At 36.4% G+C, this 27,072-nt stretch overlaps 3 protein-coding genes and 1 pseudogene across 4 annotated transcripts; 2 read left to right on the plus strand and 2 right to left on the minus strand.

Annotated features, from left to right (window-relative positions):
- Positions 1–215: 215 nt before the first annotated feature.
- On the minus strand, positions 216–20,102 carry LOC148959687 (uncharacterized; annotated as a pseudogene). Its single transcript, XR_016144088.1, has 2 exons — positions 19,972–20,102; positions 216–19,752 (listed from the first exon to the last, which is right to left on the minus strand). The product of XR_016144088.1 is annotated as an uncharacterized LOC148959687 (transcript).
- On the plus strand, positions 10,678–18,776 carry LOC135684460 (uncharacterized). Its single transcript, XM_065200035.2, has 3 exons — positions 10,678–10,810; positions 16,917–17,145; positions 17,459–18,776. The coding sequence occupies exons 1-3, from the start codon at positions 10,798–10,800 to the stop codon at positions 18,774–18,776; spliced, it is 1,560 nt and encodes a 519-aa protein (XP_065056107.2). The 5' UTR covers positions 10,678–10,797.
- Positions 12,965–15,379, plus strand: LOC148959688 (uncharacterized). Its single transcript, XM_089110278.1, has one exon. The coding sequence runs from the start codon at positions 12,965–12,967 to the stop codon at positions 15,377–15,379; it is 2,415 nt and encodes an 804-aa protein (XP_088966404.1).
- Positions 20,061–20,820, minus strand: LOC148959689 (THAP domain-containing protein 1-like). The gene is made up of 2 exons (XM_089110281.1): positions 20,613–20,820; positions 20,061–20,317 (listed from the first exon to the last, which is right to left on the minus strand). The coding sequence occupies exons 1-2, from the start codon at positions 20,818–20,820 to the stop codon at positions 20,061–20,063; spliced, it is 465 nt and encodes a 154-aa protein (XP_088966407.1).
- Between the last annotated feature and the right edge of the window lie 6,252 nt (positions 20,821–27,072).

Genomic DNA, 27,072 nt, shown 5'->3' on the forward strand with positions numbered 1-27,072 from the left:
TATCATCATAAAATTTTTTAAGAATCAAAATTCCTAAATAATTATGTTGATTCATAAAAAAATTAATGACTCCTCTTCTAAACTCCAAAGAGTTATAGAGTTATTATGCAGTTCTATACATTTGAGGTCCACATATCACATCTTCGTCACAATTAGCTTTTGAAACACTGCAGGAACAAAGCAGTTAAGAAATAGAAAGATAAAAAACAGCCAAGTTTCGTGCATCAGAAAGGAATCTTACTCTAACAACAAATTAACAAAATACAATTTACGGACAACAGCTGATCTATATAACTTTAGTCCTTTTCTCCACAGTCAAGTTTTTTCTTGTTTCATCATTTGATTTAACGCCAGCATAAATACCATAAATTTCGGTTTCAAGGTCTGAGAATCACATTTGCGTAATAATTATTGATTGAAACGGTCTTTGATCTAGATGAAGAACAGTAACAATTATGAAGATGTTTTTCCTTTGTCAAAGCAAATAGGAAAATCGATATATAGTCGTAATGATTTGAAAAAATTTCAGAAATAAAGGTTCGCGGCGAGTCTAGCCACCCCTATTAGTGACCTGTTTTTAGTGTAATTTCATCAAATTAAGCATTAAATCATTTGAAATTGTTGTTGTTAAGAGAGCAATGCAGCAAATAAATTTTCCTTTAAGCACAAAACTATGAAGGTGGTAAAACATTAAGAGAAACACATTCACGTTGGATCTAGCGACCGTTTCTTAGTGACTGGTTTTTAGTGGAATTTTATCCATATAAGCAAAAATCATTTGAAATTATTTCTAGAATGTTTCATTTACAATTCCTAAAATGTTGTCAAAGCTAGAAATAATTTTAACTCAAGGGGTAGGCAAATCATATTTGTCTCGGTGGGAAAATCACAGAAAAAAGTGAAATTTTAATCAAAAATACTCACTTGTTGTACCAAGACGTCAGCGAATCCCATCGTTCATCTGGAAAGAAGCAAAGAAGCTGATTAGGGAAAATTGCTGCAAAGGATTGATAAAAAAAGCTAAGGAGACTCACCTGAGATTGAGAGCACCCACTACTGACTGTAGCTGTAGCACAGAACAGAACTGTCTTCGAGAAGCACGTTTTTTGGCCTTATGAACCCCCCTCCCTTTAAAAAGAATCTGATCACACATTCAGTGGGGGACTGGGATAAAACTTTGCTATTTTATTCTAATAACCCTGACGCACATTTCCAGAAAGAGCAAACATGCAATCTCAAGTTTTGGAAAGTTATGTAGGGAAATGTCAAATCCTGCGCCATCAGCCTTTTTTCTGTTATCATGGTTGAATTCTGGGATTTTACAGACGTGTTTTGCTGAGTTTATTCTACAGGGAGCTGTATTTTGACGGGAAAACTATTGCAAAGAGTTTTGAATCTGTGATGGATTGGCAACAGGTATTTTCACGTGCATCGATACTGTAAACTCTAGTCATAGAAACACAAAATGTTGCATGGGGGGTTGTAGCTGGATGAAGCAGAATGTTAATACCCACGGGGCTTTGATTACAATTTTCACATGTTTTGGTCGAAATTTAAATGGAGTGAAAACAACTAGAGTTTACTGTATCAATAATTTATAGCATAGTTTAGAGGCCTAGGCCACTTTTCTGTCTTTAGTAAAATCGATTTTCGAGTTTTTAATAATTCAAATAGGACCATTTATAAGGCCCCAGCTACAAATTTCTTGTTGAATTTGTAGGCACGATTCTCCAGCGTCCAGGTTGTCTTCTTCCACAATTTCATCATCGGTAATGTCATCATCTTCGTGCGCATTCGACGTTGGAGTTTCTTTGATGTCTGGATTGAAGATAGATTCCTTTGCTGTTGAGGCTAGGGTCTTCATGGCCTTGAGAATCTCCTCACTGCAAACTGTACAGGCCCGTTTCTCTTCACCTGACAAGCATTCAGTGTGGAAGGAGTGCCCACATGTCTGGAACAATATGATCCTGTATCGTGCATTCTCAATACACACCTTGAGCTTGTAAATGAGCTGATTTTGCATCAATCGTTTAAATTATTTGAATTGAAAAACTTGAGTGACGGATTTTTGAAATGGCTTAGGTTTATGGGTTTTCTCATTACTTTTTTACTGAATTTTGGAACAACTTTATTCGACCTTCCAATTTCGTAAAACATTGATATTATTTTAAAATCTGCTATTTTCTTAGATTTTTATACTGTTCACCGACTTTCTAGGATTACCCTTTAATTATAGAAATTTCGATCACAAACAATTGCTGTGTTTGCATGAAGCAGCATGGAGGCGATTTGGGAGTTTTTTGGTGTGGATCAAGTTGGCTTCTTATTTGCAAGTTGTGTGCATGGACGACCTTCTTGCGATCATGTTGCAACAATTGAACGAGTACTTGAAAATTAGCAGCTAATGGTGAAGCACAAAGCTATACAGATGCAACACTCTAGATGTTATGTTTGCAAGGCAGTCTTAGAGCACATGAATCATCCATTTAAGGAGTTTAGTCCCTTTTATAAAAAATTTCTTCATTTTTTGAGAAAATAACTTCATTTTTGCAGTGAAGAAAGTCTTAAATGCCAAAATCATAATTTCAACAAAATTTTAATTAAATATGGAAATGAAACAAAATGGCAGCAAAAACAATAGACAAAAAGCGTTCATTACTTCTGGCAACTGTTTTCAACAAGTATAAGAATAAGAAGGCTGATTTCTATATAATTATACTGAGATGCTCTAGTATGTGCATGAGGTATTCAAAACCTATAGTCCAGAAGACAAAGGGGGAGCATTACCACTCGAAGAGGGACTTTACCAGACTAACTTTATGGGCACCGACACAAAGATTCTTTGCCTTTTGGGCAGAGATCATGCTGAGGATTGTTGGTATTTGAGGAAATATGGTACAAACCAGCTAAAGCGCCGTTACTATCAAGGTTGCCTTTACTTTTTCTAATAGCATGTCCATAATAGTTCTGCATTTTGTCTATTAGTTTCTCTGTTAATCTTCCGCTCCCTCCAATAATTTACCATCACCTAACTTTTTCTTTCCATAACTAGCTTTCAGCTTGCAAAGTCGTGAGCCCAACCTTTTTTGCACATGTCCTACACATTATTTTTTTTCAATTGAGATGTGCTCACCATATGGTTTTGCGTTTGAAACACAGCTAAAAGTAGAGGAGTCTCCATCTCCAATATAAGCAATGTACCTTAACCCATACCTCTCCTCTGAACGTTTAAAAATGTCTAATACTCCAGCAACTTCCAGTTGACCTGATGAACCTGAGTGATCCTTTGTACAAGAAGATGCATGCTAGATTTTCCAATTCATGTACTCTTTGGATGCCTTGTCCAAATTACCTTGTGTATCACAACCTTTACATTTTTTTATTTCACTTCATAGTCAAGCACCTTTCCTGATGAAATAGAAATTGCTGACACAATCCCATCTAAAGAAAAATGTTCTGGTTTCTGCCAAGATCCATTAAAACTTGCTGGTATGTCATCCTTCCTTCATCTTGACTTCTTCAGCAGCCTGCTTCATACTTTTAGATGCAACATCTACAAATGCTCTATGCAGTTGACCTACATACAATGCTGTTGTAACTTTTCTATGTCATAGGTTTAGCCATCTTCATGATGGTTGCAAAATCAACAAGACCTTTGTACCCTACACCAATTTCTCGAAAAGCCATTATTGTTCGAACATTTACCTCCATGTTGTTCCTGGACTTGCCATCAATTTTTGCATAGCTTGAAGTGTTGAACTTTTGACTCCGACAGCATTTAGGACAGTCAAGAACGAGGCATTTGCTGAAACCAAACTTTTTATGAAGTGCTTTGCACAACTACAACCCAGGTTCTTTGCAACTCGGGCAACAAAGAACTGACAACATGTCAAAAAGTTTCAGCAAGTCAAACATAAAAAACCTTCCAAACTGTGACTTTTCTCCTCTGATTGAGCTTCAATCATTGGCCCAAGCTTCTTTCCTGGTGAAGATTGAGTTCCAGTTTCATTTCTACTTACTGGAGTTTGTTGGTCGCTCTTTTGTGGCCTAACTTCGTCATGGTCGCTTCCACTGGATACTTCACCTGTGCTCTCTGATACCAAACGCTGTCTTTTAGCAGCAGATACTTCTCTAGTATTTTTTCCTTTCCTTTTTTTTTCTAGTTCTGTTTCGTGCATTTCCCATAGTTTTCAAAGATTGCGTTGTAAAATAATCGAGAGTTGTTATGATAAGGTGAGCAATAAAAGGAGCGTGAAGAACAGGAGAGTCACTTCATCTAAGACCCCTGAACCTCCCTTTAATGCAATCTCTCACTCAAAGCATCCAATTCAATTACAGTTTTTAAGGCTAGCGTGGAGAGACTATTTTTGGGGGCCGGTAAGATTCAATATTGTGTTACTAGGGGCGTTTGTAAGGAAACATTTCTGAGTCGCTCATAATAAATCGAGTATTAGGCAGAAATATTCCAAAATTTTTAGCAAAATGCTACATTTTTGAAAAGAGAAAGGTTTAATTGTTAGAAAAATGGGAAAAGTTTTTTCCAAAAAATCTCACAATAGGGACCAAGCCCTTAGGAGCAAGTGTCAAATTTAAATGGCTCACTGCATGCAGTTTTTGATGACAGTGGAATACTTCTTCTTGCCTTTCATACTGACATCTGTTCATCTTGCTTGACACCGTTTGGTGAAACCATCATGTGGGCAGATGATAATAAGCATTTAATAACAATGAAAGTTATCAAGTTTTTCTCATGTAAGTTATTGTTGTAACCAATGATATTTCCTCTCTAGCTGACAAATTTTTGCAGTTACATTTGTTAAATGAGGCAGTGATTGCTCATTAATTAATGCATTATCTTGGTAAGAACATTTCTCTTGTGCCTAGAATTATGACTTTTTAACTGATTGACCGACATTGGTAATCTAAAATGTCTAAAAACCACCAGAGCTATTGACAATGACAGGTAGACACTACTGTCTGGACAAAGAAGACAGGATGAGAATTGAAAAACTGGCTAGCAATTAGAATTTAGTTTGTCATTTAGTTATAGAAATAAGGAGCGAAATGACCACCTTGATATCACTAATCAAAGAGTAGGCCAAACGAATAGAAGGGTGTGTAGTGAAAGTCAGTTGACTGCTGCTGATGTTATACCCTCAGCGGTAGCAAATTGGAATCAGTTTCCCAGCTTTTCAAACGGCAATCAGTTTGCCATACCTTCATTTGGAGATCAGTTCTCTGATTTACAAAACTTAACTACGGAAATGGAGATGGGTGTACCTTCAGCACCTAATCCTTCATCACAGACTGCCTTGAGAAGTTTTTCAACAAACTCGACAGAGGGAACTTTTATTCCTACTTGCAGCAATGCAGAGTTTGCGCTTTTGCATGTCTTGCAGTCAGGACCTGAACAGCACTCAGTTAAATTACAGTTTGTTGAGGATGAGTCTTTGGGTCCAAGCCTTTCAACAGTTTGTGCTAAGTATGTTGAAGACTGCTGTAGGTAACGTATCATCGCCTCAAAGCTTGTAAAATCCCGATCTTTGGGCTCAGTTGCCTAAAGGTCAGAAGGAGCACAATGAACGACTCCAATCCGCCCAAGGTTTGCTGGCAAAGGGCTTAACAGGGGTTATCAAGATGAAAGAAACTCTCCTCCAATTCAACACCAATCAGGATAAGTTCCCTAGCTTGTTCAAGGAGCTGAATGAAAAACGTGATGCCTGTGTTGCTATTCTGGGCAATGCTTACCTTGAAACATCATTTCGGCAAAGAGACATGTTGAAATCGGCATTAAACCCAGGATTTCACTCTCTTTGCAGCAGAAAAACCCCCATAACGAATTACCTTTTCGGGGACAATATCCTTGAAGCAGCCAAGACAATTTCATCAACTTAAAAAATGACAAGGTCAATCGATCCCTCATGCTCCTCTTCCGCGTCGACTTCACGTTCACCCTACAAAACTCAAGCCATCAATTCACTCGCCCTCACCAACCTTCCACCAGTTATTTAAACTACAGAGGCCAAACGAACAATTCATGGCAATCCTGCAACAAAACAGACACATGGCACCAATCCAACAATAAACACCTTTTTCAAAGAATCACCAAAAGTAACAAAAGAACCGCCGGTAACTGGTAGAACTAAATGTTGTCTTAAAAATTGGAACACACTTACTAATAATCAAATCGTTCTAAATCTTGTAAGAGGCATTCGCATTGACTTCTTCGTCAAAAGTTAATTCCTTAACCAATTCAGTTTGGTGATGCTGAACGTAACTGCATAAAATTCAAATCTTACTTTGCAAAGGGGCTACCATTCCCATTTATCCAAACACATCTAAATTTTTATCCAATATTTTTACGAGACCTAAGAAGTCTAGAGGATTGCATACTATCATCAATTTAAAAAGAATGAACAGACATGTAAAAAAGTTCATTTCAAGATGGAACATATTCCCACCTTATTACCCCTGCTGAAATGCAACGTATTCATGGCCTCAATTGATTTACAAGATGCATGTTTTTCTTTACCTATTGCAAAACGATATCACAAATACCTATGTTTTATGTGGCAATCCTCTTTTACTAAAGTATTCAATAGAGAAAATTTCTCTCCAGTGATAGTTGAGTCCTTTCAGTCAGCTTCAACATAATCAGTTATGCAATGGGCCTGTTGCATGGAGCAGCACAAAAACGGGAGATACCATTACCATTTGGCAGTGCTCCTGGACAAAGCGCAAAGGAGGATCAGAGTTAAGCAGCATATCCAACAGCGATATGGTATTGTTGTGAATTTTTCTGACCATGCAGGCTATCATTCAGCCTTCACATGCATGATGAAGGAAGATGTGGCTGTTCTAAAAAGTCCAAATCACCCTGCTGTTCCAATTCAACCCAGAACTGCTGATACCACAAGGGCAAGGGCAGGGAAGGGCTGTAAAAGTATCAAAAGGGCTAAACGCCTTTCCAATAGTGAAGTCGCAAAAATTGTTTTGCGAAATAAAATATGTGCTTGAATTGATATCTTTTCAAGCTTCCAAAAATTACAACTTAATATGCTCGCAAATCGTTTCGTTTCATAGCAGCAAAAATTTACAATGTTTGGTGTTGAGGATAAAAAAGTTATATTTTTGAATGACTTCAGGTCGTCTACAGTTATACTGCAATGGCATGACATGTTGTTATTGTTGGAAGGCCATGTTGTCCGTTTTGCTGCACCAAAAACAACGTACAACCAGGACATTGAATTCTGCAGAGACACGCCAATCTTTGCAACAGCAATATCTTTTCTTAAGGGCTCCATCAAAGCTGATCGAGAGACCGAGATGATGAATGTTTGATGGCGTATCAATTTGACACACAATGCCAGAAAACAGTTCCTTCCTGTGGACGTTGTTTCGCAAAAATGCTCCTTCACTGACAGCATTGATTATCACATGACTATCCGTCACAGTTTTATGCTCCATAAATAAATGTTGTAAAGAATGACGACTCGCAATGACCTACACAACGATCTACACTTTCTTTTATTCTTCTATGAAGCATTTTCCTGAAAAAGGTAACCAAAATTCCTGGTTTGTACAATACGGAGAAAAAAAGAGCATAAAGACGATTTAGTAACGGAGAACGCTTGCCAAAAAATTTGCAAAGAAGTACTCGGGAAGACAAACCAAAACGAAAAAGAACTCATTGAAGGTATATCAAAGTAGGTGTATCGATACTACAATTAATGCAAAATGGGAACAGCTATTAACTTAAGGTAACTTTGCACATTTCAATTAATGACTGTTTTACAATGTATTTCAACGTGAACACATACATAGTCCTGAATTGTAAGCATGATATTTTGAACAGAAAGAGTACTTTATAAGAACACGGGTCAATTTTTTTATCATGAATTATTGCCTGTGTGTTAATTTCTTTATAAACAAATCAAGAACAATCCAGCCTTTGAAAAGTTTCTACCCTACCATATTTAACTCGAGTCTTTTTGCTCTTTCATGTAGATGCAAATGCCCTAAGAAAAGTTGTCAAAAACCTGAGAGACAGGTTTATGAAAATGAGAAGGGAATACAAGCCGTCCGGAAGTGCTAGAGCTGTACCATTGAAGCCTTGATGGCCCTACTTCAGACAGCTTGAATTTTTGGCTCCTTTTCTGAAGCACAGACAGACGCAAGGAAATCTACTGCTGATCATCCATGACACTGGACAAACATCTGCAGAAAGCAGCTTTTCTAATGCTTTTGAAGTCAATGAGACGGAGCAGCAGTTGAGCACTCTTTCTTCTGATTCATTCATTATTCTGGAACATACACAACCAACAAAGCTGAATTCTCATGTTCCTGCTGCACTGAATGATTCAGTCGTCCCCAAAAAAGCAGAAGGCCACAGTTAGAGTCTGACAATGATGTTTTAATGAGTGTACTTCACAGTGGAAGGGATTTTATAAACAGGGAAAAGGGAGATACAGACAAAGATGATTTGTTTGGTCAAAGCATTGGAAAAGAACTAAAAAATTGACTGGTTATCAAGAGAGCCTTGCCAAAATTAAGATACAACAAGTTTTGAATGAAGTTGGGTGGCCCTAAGAGCCAAAGTAATGCATATAACCTGCTCTAGTTGAACAAATTGCGTTTTTTTTGTTTTTAGTTTCTTTTGATAATCAATACCCTGTTACTCTTCTTTTATATAATATAAAATGGAGAATTAATATTTATGTGTTTTGAAAAAAGTCCTATTACACAACAGCTTTAAAGTGAGTTGGAGATTTTAAGGCTATTAATCAATTTAAGATCTCATGCTCGGAAAACAAAGGGAAGCAGTGCCGCCCATGTTGCAGCCCTTGAAGGGGATCTCTTTATCAAAAACTGCAAGCAAATTGCGGTGAATGTATCAAATGTACCTGACAATGAGCTTAGATTCCAATTCAGAGAATTCTTGAGACGTCTGCAAAGCTATGTTTTACCACTCAATATAAACGATTTATGCAGCAAAGATATAAAGTTTTTCTTAACAGCAAGAACAAGATGTTCAAACATATTGAAATTATTATTCATGCCGTCTGTGTTGCTGCAGCAAGCATGTCTGTTGAGTCAGTTATTGAGTCGATGGTTTCCATATATGGAGTCCATAAAACAAGCATCGGCCAATCTCAGAGGAGCGGGTGGAGATGGAAATGATGGTTGCTGTCAATGGCCCAAATATTGAAAATGCTGAAAGTGTCATTATTGATAGCATGAAACAATATTGAAAGGAATCTAGCAAGAGCTATAAAACAGACTGGCATTTCGTTTGTGGCGCCGATAAAATAAAGGACTCAATTTCATCAAAAGTTTTGGCACGAATGAAAAATCCAAACCCAAAATTGCCTTTTATGTCATAAATTTAACTTGATTCAAACTTTGTAATAACATATTTCTTGATGAAACGATCGTTATTCTAAAGTCCTATAGTTCTGTTAAAGTTAACTGAACAATAAAAGTGATTGAAATGAAATTAGATGTCTTATTGCTACCATTTTTCTGTAACAACCATTATAAATGGATAAAAAAATATCTTTTTTAAAACTCATGCTATTGCATAAAACCATCACCAAATCTTACTTAATACCTCTCACTCTAAAGAAAGTCAATTCCTGCAAATTACACAAAAACAGAATTTTGCAGGCACATTTTGCAGCAAAATCTTTGCTTGCATGCACACAAATGTTTTAGGGAGACCTGCCAGTGATGACTTTAATTTAAGACCATGTTCTGTCATGAGGGTTCATCTTGCTGCTCAAGTTTTGAATGATACAGTTGCAGTCTGCTTGGATAAGCAAAGTTCTGTTCAATGATGGACAAATTCTTTGATTGTCTAAATGTCAGAAACACAACTGAGCATGTCGTAAAGAGAAAACTCTTTTTACAGCCATATTCTGATGTTTCGGATCCAAGATTCATCTGGTTGGATCAATTCCTTCAATATTTTTTCCAGTGGAAAGATTCTATCAGAAATTTCTCAGAAAATGCAAGGAGCAGTATATTCATCTCTTGGCAAAAGTATGAAAGCCTTCGAACAAGTGTCCTTCCCTTCAAAGAAGTTAGCAAATTTCTCCGACAGAATGGTGTTCCTTATGTGTTATCTAACCCTTTTTGCCAAGATGATCTTGAAAACTACTTTGGCAGACAAGGTGAAAGTCGCAGAGACAACCCTTCAGTTAGAGGTATTGGTTACAATGACAACACCATCAAGTCTCAATTTTCTGTTCGTCCAATTGCTTGAAATGCAAACCTCCAGGTTGGAAAATACGTAAACAATACAGAGCCATTGCCAAAAAGAAGCAAAAAGAAGTAACCACTAATAATATTGCAAAACATTTATATTTACAACTTTATTGTATACAGTACACACTAATCTTATTTTACTACAGAATTATATCTAGCAACTTTTTATTTGACCAATTAAGCATCTAGAACTACAGTGCAGGCCTCAGAATATTAGCATGGTTATAGACCGATTCGGCGTGACGTAACACTAAGCGTTGCCATGCGCGACGATATTTACTGGGGTGAAAACAGTTGTTCTCGAACGTGGAGGACAGTACCACGCGCACTACTTGCACTGCTTGTATTTGTTAGTTCGGCTTGTCTTACGAATACTTCGATACACTAGATGGAGAAGCTAAGAGTCGATATTTGCAGAAAATTAAAGCAATTAAACTCAAAGAATGCCCGTACCGGCTGCCGGCTGACGTTTGGGTGAATGCGCCTGCTGACTGGCCTAACGTCGAATACCCGGATATTTATGAATATTTGATGAATACACCTGGTAAGAGCATACTTTTACGTTTTTGATTGCTTAAATGATTTGTTTTTGCTTCAAAAATTCAATGTAATGAAATAGTTTTTTCATAGTATTTGACAGTTTATGAACAAAACCCAAATGAACTAAAGGTCTTACTTTAACCAACACTGTTCTGTTCTGTTCTGTTCTTGTTCAGGTGAACATAGTGCAAAAATGTTTTTTATGCGCGCGCATGCTGACGTGACCTCACTTGCCGCGAAAAACAAATTGATCCGTAGCGAGCAAGTGATTCAGTTTCACTCTGTTTTGACAAGATGGCACGAATCATCATTTTAATCGCGATTTGTTTTTTGGTGGCTAAAATTTATGGAGCCCCAAAGAGATGCAAAGAAGGATGTGGAGTTTGCGGGAAGACCGCCGATGTACGGTTTAAAACGATTGAAGACGAAGAAGTGAGGACACAAGTGAGAATGGCGTTCGGGTTAGACGAGAGAAAAATTAATGGCAAACTGTGTGTTGCATGCAGTCGGGCATTAAGACGTTATAAAATGGAGGGAAAAACTGATTTAAATGTAAAATATTTTCGTCTTAGTCTTGATTTACCTTTTACCTTTCGAATTGTTTACCTCTTTTGTTACAAGGCTCAAAACTTTTGATAATATGCACTATTTAGGCAAGACAACCTGCCCCCAAAACATTACTGAACTTAGACCGCTTTTGCCTACCGATTTTTAATTCCTTTTGTAGAAATTTTTATACATACTCAAAATTATTAACAACATGCTATTTTAAAAAAGAGTAAATATTAAAAAATATGACCCAAAATTTCTGATATCCAAGAATCAATTGAAAAAGATTTGTATCTATCTGACAATGTGATTGTGAAAATACAATGTGAATTTGATACTACCCTTCGATAAAACTTTTCCAAATATTGAAATTAATTAAATACAAGTTTCATTTTGAGCAACTCTTAACTACAAAAAAACGTCTAAACCTGAAATTAAAAAATCTACTGTTGTGTCTAAATATATGAAAAATATATGTATAACAAACTTTTAAACATCAATATAAAAATTATCTACTTTTACATTTGTAGTAATTTTATGAGTCTTGCATCACTCTTTCTGTTTTATTTAGCGAGTCATGAAAAATCCTGAGAGAAAAGCAGGAAGGCCAGTGAAAGTAGCTCGTGGGTGTGTAGCTAGTAGAGAACAACCAGACCAGACACCAATATGCCCCTGTCCAGAGTCATGTCTAACCGGGTCAGATCCAGGTTCTATAAGTTCTTTCACATGTACAACACCACCATGTCACGAATCCATTTCGCAACTTGTCCCTGTTCAGAGCCCCATTTCCTCTAACAGTTGCCAGATAAGAGGGTCGGCTGAATGGCCTGTTGTACACTATACTGCATTTGGCACTATAAGAGAGAGCCCTGATGGAGAGACATTACTACCAGCTGGAATGTTAGAAAGAATAATGTCACAGCAATCCTCCCAGCTACAAAACGAACTTACAGCCCTTAAAAATAGTATTCATCGATCATTCAAGTCATCCCAGCCAATTTATGATCCATCTGCATTTCATCACTTTTGCATAAAATCTGGAGCTCCAAACATCTTCGAACATATTCACAGACTAATGACATCTGGTAGAAGGAAAGAAAAGAGAGAATGTGAAATTGAAAGATTGACTATGAACATAATTTATACTCTTTGTTATGGACTAAGCCAGAAGTGTAACTTTGTACAGAAGGACTTTAGCGCCTTTTTGCTTTCAGAAAATTTAAATAGGCCTGCTTTGAACACAGCAAGGAGGTTTGGGGTAACATGTGCTCATGAAACTGGAAGATTACTGGAGACCAGTTCCATTACAGCCTATGAGCAAAAAGTTGATGAAATCATCAATAGGGCAATAGATGAAGGTCACTTTATAATTGTCATAATTGATGATTTTACAACAGTTCCTAGCTATAGGCGGCCAGAGTGTGAGCAAACTTCTAATGCTAAATCTATGTGTACTATAGTTCTGCGAGTTTTTGAAAACATTAAAGCCATTCCATTAAATGACAGTATTAGCCATTTAGATCCTAATGTTCTTTCTCCATAGATCCTATCACTAGAACTTACTGACAATGCTAACGTAAATATATTAACAACTTCTTTTGCAGCAGCAATGCCTCACCAAATTAAGTCTCAGTTCTTTAACCCAGAGACAGTTAGATGCAGATTGGGAACACATGAATATAAGGAATCTGATGATGCTAGATTAATGCGAAGACTTGATAATATGTATCTTTTAGATTTCCAGGAATGTAAACTGAAGAAGATTGATGGTTATAGGACAGCTTTGAGTATTCTTTTTCAAACAAAGGTAAGAAATTATTGTTTAAAATATCTCTTAATGGTACTTGGAGATTGGCCAACACAGTTTTATTTGCGTCAAATTGTATACAGCAGGTTGAAAAAGGCACCATCTAGATCTAGCTTAACACCCAATGTTTCCTGCCAACCTGAAGCAAGTTATTTCTTACAGATGTACAATCCAGAGCTTTCCATTATTCCCATGTTAGGTGCTCTTCATATTTCTTTAAATGCCCAAGAAAATGTCATGAAAATGTTTCATTCTGTTTTCAAGTTTCTTTACCAGACACTTTTTCCAAACAGCAAATTGGCAGATAAACCAAAGCCCTGCAGAACAACTCTTATTCTTGAAGCAGTATATGGTGGCTGGACAGTTGTGCGTGATCCAATAATCCAGTTGCTTTCAAAGTGCAGAGACATAGAATGCACTGCACTCATAAATCTCTTTGACAATTATATCCCTTTGGTTCTTTCCATATATTCGATAATTTTCAAGTGTAACCTTTTTAAGGAGTATTTTAAGTCAGTAATAAGGGTTTGGATAATGTTTTTTTGTTTTAGAAGGAGACACTATGATAAAGCACCACTTGTGTGGTTATCCAACATACTCTATTGGAAAAAAATGAAACCTGGTATTTTTAACATCATCAAGGAAAATATTACAATCTTTGATGAGTATCCAGTTGAAAATGCCCATTCTATCTTCAGGGCACAGACAAAGGCATACTTCACAGTGGATCAGCTTATTCATAGGGTTAAGTCTGTATTTGCTTCAAAAAGTAAGCAGCATGAGTTCCGGAGTGCTTTTACCCCACCAAGGTACTATTCCTTAAATGTCAACCAATTGCAATCATTAAAATTAAGAGCTGCATCTATATTGAAGACATTTTTTGTTAACAAGATCACAAATTTAATTTCTGGCAATTATAGCATTAATAAGGACCTGTGGGGATGTGAAAAGATTCCTCTTGAATGTCTTCCTATAGGTTACCAAAGCAAGTTTCCTCCCCAAGGAAATAAGTTGTGTGACCTCCCAGGTTGTAATAGTGGAGATGTTATTTGTTGGAAACGGTTTGATGGATGTGCACATGCATTTCATAAAAGATGTTTGACAAATGAAGATGTATGCCCTATATGTCAAACCTTTCTCAAAAAAGAGCTTGAGCGGCTGGCAAAAATTGCAAAAGATGCAGTTTTATCACAAGAAGTTAGAGGTGATATCAATGATAATATATCTAATGAAACAAATAAGGAAGTTGATGATATCCCATGTGTAGAAGAAATAACAGAGGAAGAGGTAATAAACAAAATTGGGGAACTAACTGAAGAATTATATAGTCTTTCACCTCCTTCTTATTTAATTTCTGAAGGACTCTCTTCTAGTGACTGTATTTCAAGTAATGATAATCGTCGCCCTCATTGTAGAATCTGTCAGCATGAAATAAAAGGGCATAAAAAGATATCTGACAATAAAAAGCACTGTCCAATTTGTCCAGGAAGTACTTGTTCTGCTTCAGGACTTTGCATTCCATGTACTTGTGATTTTCATTCATCCCAGCAGGAAGTGAGTACCCATGAAGAAAGTTTAATTCTCTCTTCATATTTCTTTGTCAGAGATCACATCAGTAAATGCATTTTCCCTTCTCAGATATCACAGGAGCAGATGGCAAGATCATCTTGGTGCAATGCTTGTACAGTAATTTCTTTGTATACAGGCATTTCCTTTCTAGACAAAACTTTACATCTTTCCTCGGGGGACATCACTGAAGAATTAGCCATGCAATATAAGGCCTGCATCCAGCTTGGAGTATCAGTTTATGAGAACATCCTTAACCCACCTGATAACCAACCAAATCTTTCTGTTACTGATGTCTTGTCCCAAATTCGACTGCCACTTAGGGACCCTGGAAATTTTAAGGGCATTATGATTGATGATACATGTGAAACCTCATTTGAGGTTGTTGTTGCAAATGCTTGTAGTGAACCTGGCAGGAAATGTCTTCTGTTTATTTTACAGCCTGATCATTCAATTGTTTTTTGTATGAATCATGACACAATAGCAGCCTTTGACAGTCATCAATATGGAAATAATTTTGGAGCAATGATTATGTGTGGTAAACTAGATTATTTTGATTCATTTATGGCCCAGTTCCATCACAGCATGAGGGAAGGTTATGGTAAGACAGTGAGAGGTGCAAATTACACCCAGCTTGAATTAAAGTTATAAGAGGGTAGTATGGTTTTATTTTCCCAGTTTTTCATGATAGTTTCTATTTTTGTTCCTGTTGATTATCTTGTTTTTTATGCTTTGTTCCTTTCAAATACCTAAATTTCAATTGATATATTATATGTTATAGTTTTAGAACGTGTGCTCACACTTGTATGGCCAAATCTTTAAGAATAACAATATGTTCCAAAAAGGTTCCGTTTTCTTCCAGTTTACAAAATTGTTTCTACATACCATTCATGAAAAGAGGTTTTGCAATTGTTGTTATTTGTATCTTACTGTGCTAATGTTTCGGATTAAAAATACAGTAGGGCAAAGGAGAAGACAAGCTTCTCAAATATTATACTATTCACAAACTAAATATTTTTTTTCTCACATTTATAAAGTGCTTGAGTCATATATGGAAGAGGGTAGCTTTCTTGTTGTTTTTATAATGTTTTTGTAAAAAAAATCTATGTTGAAACATATTATGTTGAAATTATTTTAATTTATAAATTAGCTATTGTCCGTTCTATGTTCATATAGATGCCAAAGATAGTTGAACATGACTTTTTATTCTGCTTTCTTCTAGTTGTGTTTTATCTTTTTCACACAATCCAGGCAAATCAAAGCATTTAATTAAGGCTCGAAAGCGCAGATCTATTCCTTGTTCCCCTATGCTTCATTAGTAAACAGAAGTATCCACGGGCTAGGCCTATTAAGCAAGGAGGGAAATATGAACAAATAAAAAAGTAAATTTCAAAGCGTTACCCAATTTTCCGCCACTGAAGGAGACATTATACAAAAAAATTGAACTTTTGACTACAAGCATACAAAAATTCAGGATGCGGCATGGTGGAAATTTTTCACGATCGTTAATTTAAATATGGAACAAAGATTCCCACGTTGACCTTCCCGAATGTCGTTTTTGTTTGGTTTTCTTCTCTTATACAAAAAATACCGAAACGATTTCAAAATCGCGTTAAAAACAGCTACTCACATTCGTGACCAATCTATTTTAATGAAAAACTTCCATGAATATACTGCATATCCCAAAAAGTATGGCGGTTTTAAATCATCAATCAATTGCATCCATAATTTGACAATCCTAAAGTTAGGTATCTTTTCGATGAAATTATAAACGTGACCCAATTTTCCGAATATGCCGACCAATGTAATCTTATTTTTTGGGTCATGAAGATGAAACACTAAAAAAATCAGCGTGCGGCATGGTGCCGTTTTTGAGTTAAAATAAATTTAAATTTTGAACTATTTCCCCCGTGGAACTGACAATATTTGAGGCATACTCACAGTGTAAAATTGTGTATATAAAATGAGCCGATCAGGCTTCAAGTTCACTCCGCCATGCTCAGGTCCGTTGTGGTTGTGATGACACGAAACCCAAGCAGCTGCACCTCCCAGGAGGCCTGGATCACAATCAAAAGGTCGCATGGTCGGTTGGCGGGAAAAATTTTGCGCGTCGCCATTTGGCCGTAGCTTGCAGGCGCAAAAGCTCTTTACACAGCGGCTGCACACATTTTTGCACTATGTTGTTCAGGTGCCTTTTCAAGGAAACAGATAAAATCACGGAAGGGGCTAGATGGTTACAACCATTTCCAATCTGGATGGGTAGATACTGTCTATTTACACAAAATAGACAAGCATGTATCTTTAATGTCTGCCAATGTAAAGCACTCTCAACGGATGAACGAGCTGCCATTGAGGCCATGGTTTGCAGCCAGTAATGATGGAACAATAATTTCTGCTCACTGCAATTGTATGGCAGGGTATGTTTACTTATGAAAAAGATATATTGTAATACCTTAAGTAATCAGTAAGTAAGTAATCATTAAGGGCATAATTAAAGCTACTTTATAATCTGAATATATAGATCTATTTCCAACTCATTATTCTATACGTAATATATTCATATTTTTTCCTTTGTGAACAATTTTACTCTATAGTAGGCTCTGATTAGCTTTATTTGGTTACTATGTATATTTATGCCAATACATGGATGGATATAATGAAATGTTTATGACAATTTTTTTAACTTGCTGATCAACATCATATATACTGAGAAACATTTAATTTTTTTAGGCTTGGGGAGGCCTGTTCTCACATTGGTGCTTTAATGTTTAAAGTTGAGGCTGCTGTACGACTTGGATACACAACATCAGCCTGCACTGATCAGCCATGTATTTGGAATAATGATTTCGTAAAATCTGTTGAGGGGGAGCCTCTGAGGGATATTCAGTTTTACAGAAAAAAAGAGCTGAATAAGCGTCATGCTTATCAATTTGCTGATGCATCAGAGCAAGAAAAAGGAACACTTCTTGACCAGCTATCAAGCTTAGAGCCACAAGAGCAGCCAGTATGTCTCAGCCTATTTGCAGGGAATTCCAGCATATTTCATTTTAAGGAAAATTTACCAGCAGAACCAAGAATACCCAGACCACTAAGAGAATATTTCTCTGTAGATGGCAGTGGGGTTGATGCTAAAATTGAAGAACTCTCTTCCATTAAATTAAATGAGCAAGACAGAGATTTTGTTGAAAAATCTACAAGGGGACAAAGAAATTCTCTTGCATGGAGGGAGCTGAGGATCGGCAGGATAACTGCTTCAGTTGCACATGAGGTGCTGCACACCAATATGAACAACCCATCAAAGACTGTTGTCCGCAAGATATGTTGTGAACCAAAACCTCTAAATGTACCCTCAGTGCTCTGGGGTCAAGATAATGAAGATGTGGCCCTGAAGGATTATGAAAGGCAACTGAAAGCATCCCATAAAAATGTTAGCATTGAAAAATCAGGCTTGAAATTAGATGCAGAATTCCATTTCCTTGGGGCATCAGCAGATGCAGTTGGGTATTGCGATTGCCATGGAAGTTTTTTAATAGAAGTGAAGTGCCCCTTTAAGCACAAAGACACTGCAACTATTGAGGAGTGTTGCAAAGATAAAACATTTTGCCTTGATGATAATCAGGTTTTGAAGAGCGACCATAAATATATGACACAGGTGCAAATGCAGATGCATGTGTACAAAGTTCACTATTGTCATTTTGTTGTATGGGGACCAAATTTTTGTAAGGCAAATATAATTACATATGATTATAATTTTTTTCAAAGTGTAAATCACCTTGATGATTTCTATCACAAAATCATTTGTAAGGAGCTTGTGACCAGATCACTTGAAAATGAAACAGCTTCAAAGAATCAACAAGAGGTAGCCCCAATTTACTGCTACTGCCAGAAGCCTTGTGACGATATCGAACCAATGGTAGGATGTGACAACCCGTCATGTCAGTATCAATGGATTCATTTTCAATGTGCAAGGCCCAAGCTGAAGAGACCACCACGAGGAGCTTGGTATTGCAAAGATTGCAAGAAGAAAAAAAGGAGTGAGACAAAGTAGCATGAAACATTCAGTTATATTTTATATTTGTAAATCTACTTAATATCTTTTTCTTTTAATACAACTCCAGTAGATAAATTAATTAAGGCAGAGCAAACTTTAACAAGCTTATCAATATTAGGTGTTTCAGATAATATTTCATTTCTAGGAGATTTAACTAAAGTTAATGGTAGAGGCCCTTGCAATATTTTAAATCTGTTTTTTAATTGTCCAATAACTCTTTCAATGTGAATCCTTACACTTGATATTCTTCTTGAAGATTCAACTTCTTCAGCACTAAGTTGTGTTTTGCCTTTTGTGAATGCTGGTGTAATTAGCTCAGCACTACATGCGACAGCAAAGTCATCCTTAAGAAGAAATCCTCTGTCAGCAAGTATTTGATCACCTGGCAGGTGATACTTTCTGCTTATAAATCCAGATGATCGTACAATTTGGACATCAGTGGCTCTCCCACCCCAGCCATCAGACAAAAAGGTTACTGCTCCAAGAGGGCTACAGCTTATTAAGTACTTAACTGTACTATGTTTTTATAATTTGAGTATACCTGAGCACGCTGTTTCAAATTCTTTGGACGATCGATAAAAATCTCAAAGCAATCTATGATGCTTGTAAGCCTGGGAAAATTTTGCTTGAAAACTGGAGGCAGAGTTTTTCTAATATGATCTCTGTCTGGCCAACAAACAAGAAACCCAAGCTTTGCATACATCAAATCAATAATCTTTTGAAATGTTGCATTGACTGTGCTTTGTGATATACCAGTCTGATAACTTAAATACTCAAAGGGCAAATTCAATCTCAACCGAACCAACACCATCAATATCTGGTTTCTCACTGGCAAATTCTTGATTGGTTCCTTTAGTGATGGGGTTATAAAATCACAAATGATTTTAAAAACATTCCACGACAGCCCTGTCAAATAGGTTGCTTCTTGATCATTTCCTTTCATCACTTCAGGGTTGAAATTTGTGAGAAAAACCTAAAAAAAATAATATGAAACTGTCAAAAATAATATGCCATAAATAATAATGTTACCTGAATATGAAATTTCAGATACATACACTAATCAAATGACCATTTTGAATATAAATGTGCCACTTCAGAACTCATATTTTGAATGCAACATCGATACAAGCTAGCTTTTCAACTGTGCAGAGCATAAATTCAATGCTGTAAAAGGTGATGATGGTTTTCTTACCTGCTGTTCCAAACAGCTGATTTTTGTCAATAAAGCTTCCTTTTCCCTTCGCAAAAAATCAATCTCTTGATGTGCTTGCATCAGTGGATCTAAGTCAGATACAGCTGGATGTTCTCAATGTCAACTTCTAAATTTGCCTCAGACTCAGCTTCGACCACAACATTTACATCAGGCTCATTGTCTTCTTTTTCGCCAACATTGCAGGACAAATTTGCAGCAAATTTCTTTCTTTTTTGGGCATTACTATACCTCCGTAACTTTTCTGCTTTTCTTTTCAAATTTACTTCCTTGTGTTTAAAGACAGAAGGAATGAAGTCTGGATGGTTTGGATCGTTTGATGGGCCACCTGAGAAATAATAGTTGAAAGCCTACATACAGCAACGTTGAAATGAAACTAAACAAGTTATTCGATATAAATAAGGCCTTATATATCATAATCTATTTGAATGATATTATTATCAATATAGAAAACAGGCTGCTGAAAAACGTGAAAGCCTAGTGGCAACCTAGCAACGGGATTAAACATTTCAGTTTAGGCCTAATATAAAGCACTACTCTGAAGCACTAAGAAAACAATAATTGATCCAAAAAACGCCTCAAATGCAAGAAAAGAGTCAATAGGGTACTAAAATGTGTTTTACCTTGAAGAAAATGATCAGAACATAGATATGTGTATTTTCCAGTAGGAAACCAAGGGCTTCCATCCGCGTTTATCCGTCTGACAGCTTGCACCCATTTCTCCCATTTTCCCTTATGTTTTACAGGATTTGGAAATCTGTGAAAGCTTAATCCAACTTTCTTCATCATATTATGGTTTGTACAACCGACTGCAACACAGTGTTTTGGCATAATTTCGCGAGAACGCAAAGAAGTACGCAGGAATTCGTAGCGAATATATTAAAAACAATGAGGTGAACTCAAAAGTTTTCACCTCGCTCCACCGCAACCATTCTTGTGCGGAGGCGGACCGAATCGGTCTATTGAGTGTTGGTGAAACCTTCTTATAGCATTGGCAACAATACACAAAAAGCAAATTGCATTTGCCTTTGGAAAATTTCCAAAAACTTCTTTACAATTATTTTATGTTAGTGTACTCAGGACCCAAACTGTAGATTGCGTAGTATTTTGTGTTATAAAATAATCATGAATGAAATATTACATGAAGTTATTAATTAAATTTATTAACCATATCTGAACAACATGAGAGAGTTATCCTCATCAAAACAAAAATGATGGGTTTCTAAAAACAATTAAAACTTTTAATTTGATTACGTAGTTGTATAATTGTCTAAACAATTGAATGTCAGTATGATTTTTTAGCGTGTGCTCATTATTTTAATTTTGCTGTGATACATGATGGTTATCAAGAAAATTATTATAAAAATTTTCAGACGCACTCAAGTAATTGTTGCTACTGTATAATATCTTGCACATCTGGTACACTATCTTTGCTGAAAGAATTACAACTGTAAATTGTGAATAATAAGTAAACACCATAACTGCCTTAGCATACAAACTATAAAATATTATTAAATATGTATGTTGCATTTAGTACTTTATTCAAAATAACAAGACTTTGAGCATGTAGTTTTGACTTGATCATGAGTATGTGCTTTAAACATCTTGTTTTAACTATCAAACTAATTTATTTCATTCTGATACTCACTTTATTTGCTTACTTTATTATCGTTATAAAATTTTACTATTTTTTTAAAATTAAAGTTGCGTTTTCATATAATCATGAAACAGGGTTCAAAAATATGATTACCAATCTTTTGTCTGATACAAAATTTAAAGTCTACAGTTCTCAATATGGGCACTCTTATTGACTATTTTAAACCTGTTGCGTCATATGTGAAGTTATATGTTTCAGCACCAAACTCTAGGATCATATAAATAGAAAATAGAAAAAATCCATGTGAATGGGTTTGTTACAAGTTTTCATCGGGGCTCAAAACCTGACAGTCAGTCTGATTGTACTGACTGTAAATTCAAATGACTGCAATTTGTTACTCAGTGGACTCAGTGGCATTTATTAGTTGGATAATCAATTACCCTTGTAAAAACTTGACTTCTGTAGAGTGTCTGTAGAAGAACTGGATTTCTTGATTTCTGTCCAGAGAGACTGCTTCTTTGCCAGTTTTTTTAAAATTTTATGTTTTTCCCTGATATCCTTTGCAAAAGAAAAAGTTCTTACTCTAAAGTATATTGTCACCATATGCTCTAAAAAATCCATACTAACTTCTTTACTTATTTCAAGGCTGACATTTAGGCAAATATCATTGTAATTGGAAAGAACAGAAGGGTCTTTCAAAATCTCTGAAACCAAATCTTAACAAGCCAATTTTGTTTTAAAAGAAGCAGTTCTCGCACAAAATAACAACTCTGATCGCAAAGAAACTTTTTGAACTTTATTGTTCACTCTCCATAAACCATCTCTGTCAAGAGCATTAATAAGAGTATATGTCTCTGCCTTTTGTGGAATAAAAAATTTTTGAATAAAGTTTATGTAAAATAAAACCAGCTAGATATTGTTAACCTTTCTCCTATTTTCTGACCATTGATCAAATTTTGTTTAATATTTTCCGTTTTGATACAGATATGAAAATATGGTAAAAAGATTCGGATTCTCCATTAAATTATCTATATACTTGTCTAGTGCCCTAAACTGCATACTGTTCCTCTGTTTTGTTTTTACACACGTGACAAGAGAAAATATCCTTTTTGTGACTGCATTGTTGATAGGTAAACACAAATACGACAGCACATATTGCGCAATGTCTTTAAAAGGCTTGTTACCGGTAGAGGTCTGGTATTCCAGAACACCTGACCAAAATTCAACGGTATCCCTTGGTATCTTTCCATTGAAAACGTTGGCCCAGTTCACAAATTGAACTTTCCTATACTGTTTTTTCAATGGCATACTCATTTTCAGCTTTCAGATGGGCAAATGGAAGCTTGTAAAATGACAAGCGTGCCGTCTGGCTCAAAACTTTATCGGGATGAAAGTAGCCCAGCCCTTTGAAAATATTCTTTGTTGATAGAAGTCTGCACTCCACTTCAGAGATAGCAGTCTTTAGGAATGTGACACATCTTTCCTTTATTGCCATTACAGATTTCTCAGCATCATTTGAAGGGCTACTGGATGCAATGAATTTATCTGCTTTAAAAAGAAATTTAGACCAAAAGTCTATATTTTCAATTGGTTTGCAGTTTCCATGAAAGTCATGACTCAGTTACCATGACTCTAAATGTCAGGCTTTTGTGGTGAAGATCTAACTGCCTTTCTGATTCTTCTGGGTCTGCATTGGTTGCTTCGAAATAGGCTTTGAAACTTTCGAATTCTCCAACAATAGGGGTGACAAAATAAAAATATAAATAATTCATTTTATCTTCCAGCATCTGGCGAATCATCCTTGCTTTAAACCTTGCGTTTTGTGACAATGCAGGTTTCGCAACAAGGAAGTAGGCCTTGAGCTCCTCCCAGTTTAGCAATATATTTTGAAGTACCTTTCCTCAAACAAGCCAGCGAGTTTCACAGTATCTTGGTGAAAGGTAGTGGAGTGCTTTTTCGCTGATCATCTGGTTTCATTGTCTGTAACAACTCTTTAAAACCCTCTCTCCTAACGCTGCTTTCAGAAAATCATTTTGGCACTTCTTTCAAAAGAAAACCCAGATTCGAAGGCAGCTTGTCGAATGCAGTTTGTATGCACAGGCTTAGAGAGTGACATACACATCTCATCTGAAGGCAATTTGATGAGGCTTGGCGAATTCTCGACCAGACAGAATTTTGCTCTCTGATCATATTTGATGCACCATCTGAACCGTGACCGATGCAGTCTGCTAGAGCAAGACCAAGATTATTGAGGGAATTTTCCAAAGCTTTGAAAAGAATTATGCCTTTTGTACTTGACACTGGGACAAGACCTGCAAATGCCGTGCAAATACTTTGCAAGAATTCATCGAAATATCTTATCACTACTGCCATGTGCTTGTCAGGTGACACATCAGTAGATTCATCCACTAACACAGAGAGCTTCTTCCCTTTTAGTTTTCTTGCAAGATTTTCCTTCATTGCAGGCGCTACAACGTTAGTAAGTAATTTTGTGCATTTTAATCTGTGCAATCTCATATTGCCAGCAATGCTGCCATCACCATTTCTTTTGATAATTTCGCCCAAATGATAAATTGACCTCAATGCACTTTGACAAGCGATTCCAACTGCAAGTTCTATCTTGAAAATCTTAACTTCATTAGAAGATTGGTCGAATTTCTTGGGAACTTTCTTGAACAGTAGAACATTTGAGGAATTAGCAGCTTCACATTCTTTGCATGTCTTTCTGATTTTTCCTGGTTCAACAGATTAGATGCTTTTGGAGCAATTGCTTGGTGCCATAACTTGCAAAAAGCGATTCATGATCCATCAGATACTTTTTTAACCCATGAATATTTGTCATTAATATTTGTCTTCCCAAGACTTAGCGCAAGGCCGCCCATTCTCGTGCAAAGATTTCCATTTAGACATGATTGCAAGAGAACAAGAAACAGCTATGATAACCCTATGCTAACGAGCAAGCGAAGAAGTATTCACATTTACATGATTACATTGCCTGTCAGCTATACTATTTCGGTTGACAAAAATGACATAAATGCCTTGTGCCATTATAATAGGTCTAGTTGTGCCTATTACTTTGAGTAGTTGTCAGGCGAAGAACAAACAGAAATATCGTGCGACTCGTAGCGAGAATATAAACTGTCTAATCCTTCTTAATTAAACAAAGGTTATATACAAATGAAAGCGAGGTTAGAATATTGTGACGTGTTTAACAGTCCTACTACAGTCCACTCCTCCTTACAAAAAAGAAGCTTGTCTTCTTTTGTCGTTCTACTTGACATTGCCGAGTGACGTAAATGCCTGGACTTTATTTATAATGCGGGTGCACATTCATTGACGAATCTTTGAAATAGATCATTTGATCTGGTACTCGGATTTCGGCATCAGTCTTTTGAAGATGGTTGTTTCCAAAGATGATGTCAGCGGAAAGGCGTTCAAAGACTACCATCTGAAACGTGACAGTGCGATTGTTCGCAAAAGTGATAGGAACAAGGATGGTTCCGTGAGGCATTGACGTTGAGTCATCAGCATTCTTTAGAGTGCACTGGCGTGAGTCCAATGATTGAATGGATGTGGAATCCGGTGATTTGGCAATTATGTTGTTAGCGTGACGTAAGGATACCGAAGACAATGGCAAACATGTGGCTATTGGCATCAAAAGTGATTTGTCTGCGGACACAACTGGAAGGGCTAACGAGCCACCATTGGAGGAAAGAATAGCAAGTGTTTCTTGCAGGGTAAAAGGAAGTGTTTTCCCATTGCTAGGCGTTGTCAAAGCCTTGAGATTTTCATCTGGACGGCAATTTTCTGTTTTCAGTGAGAAAAGGGTTTCTGAGAGTTTCTTTATGGTCTCAGCAATGTTCTGCAAAATTGTCGCAGTTTTTCCAAATGGGCCTTTCATCGGTTTGATGTGGTAGAAAGTCTTGAAGATGTGGCGACGATTAAAGATGCATGAGCCATTAACTTCACATGAAGAATGTTCAAATCTGTTGAAATCTCTACACAAATCTTCAGCATCAGAGGTCTTTGTAAGACGCTTCAGGCAAAATTGTGTAAAGTGCCCTCTGGCTTTACAGTACCAACAATGAAACGAACCTTTCATCTTTAGGTGCAATGGGAAGAAATAACCAGTTGATCCTTCGTTGAAAAACCAAGAGGCTACCAGAGATCTTTAGAGGGTCCTCCACCAACTATAATAGGTCTAGTTGTGCCTATTACTTTGAGTAGTCGTCAGAGCGAAGAACAAACAGAAATATCGTGCGACTCATAGCGAGAATATAAACTGACTAATCCTTCTTAATTAAACAAAGGTTATATACAAATGAAAGCGAGTTTAGAATATTGTGACGTGTTTAACAGTCCTACTACACCATGGGGGGGGAGGTAGATTATATCATTGAAAACAAGGAACGCTGTAATGTGCCGAGGACACACAGCAAAGAACACAAACACCAGAGATAAACATGTTATGACATTTCACACATGTTCTACACATCACACATCTTCACACATGTTCTACCTTAAGAAGGAAACCCGAAAGTCTCAGAGGGAAGTGATTGACTGAAAGGTGTTATCCAATTAAATCGAAACAGCTGTTAACCGAAATATCTGTTAAAAATTCAAATGTTCAGGAAATTTGGATAATTTTTCATATAAATTCAAAAAAAGCCAAATTTTTGGCCAACATATTTTGATAGCCAAAGAAGTTTTCACGAATTCGAATTTCTGGAATTTGAATAAGAACTGGCCAACCTCGGCAACCCTCAGTGAGGAACTTGTGAGAAATACAACCCCAGTGTGAGCAACGCATGAAAGACATTCATGCAACAAGTCAGAAACATAGGAGCAAAAAGAGAAAGAAAAGATCCTAAAAGATTGATAAAAGAGATTACAAATTAACTGAGAATTGCTTTATTGCAGAAGCGTTTACATCAGAATCTGATGGACCAAAATCTCGCAAAGAAGCTTTGAATAGTGAACATTCTGATAAAACAAGGTGCAATACAACTTTCAAGAAATAAAAAGTTTCATAACAGAAGACAACTTCCAAGAAATAAACAGTTTCATAACAGAACAAAACATGTTTCTTATCACTTTGATCGTGAAAAAGTGATATCAAATGAAATTGTTGTTGATTATTGTCCAACTCAGGACATGATGGCAGGTTTTTTTTAATAATTTATGAATTATGTCCCCCATTAGGAGTTCACAGCATTGTTCAGTTCTGTCCATATGTAAAAAAATGTGTTGTTTAGATTTTGCTTCAAACATAATCATCAAGTATGAGTGTTTAAATATATGATGATTATCATAATAGTTAATGTTTGCTTGTTGTAGTCACATGCTATGTTATGTTGAAGCTTATTGGACAATAGACACTTGTATAACTTGCTAACCACGCTGTTTGAGTTTTGAGCTTTGATATTAACCGTTGTACTAGGTCTGTTTTTGTTGGCTCAACGATCTTAATTCATATATTGTCAGCT

The sequence above is a fragment of the Rhopilema esculentum genome, chromosome 9 (assembly GCF_057945365.1).
Source record: "Rhopilema esculentum isolate cy_ngs chromosome 9, ASM5794536v1, whole genome shotgun sequence".
Classification (NCBI taxonomy): domain Eukaryota; kingdom Metazoa; phylum Cnidaria; class Scyphozoa; order Rhizostomeae; family Rhizostomatidae; genus Rhopilema; species Rhopilema esculentum.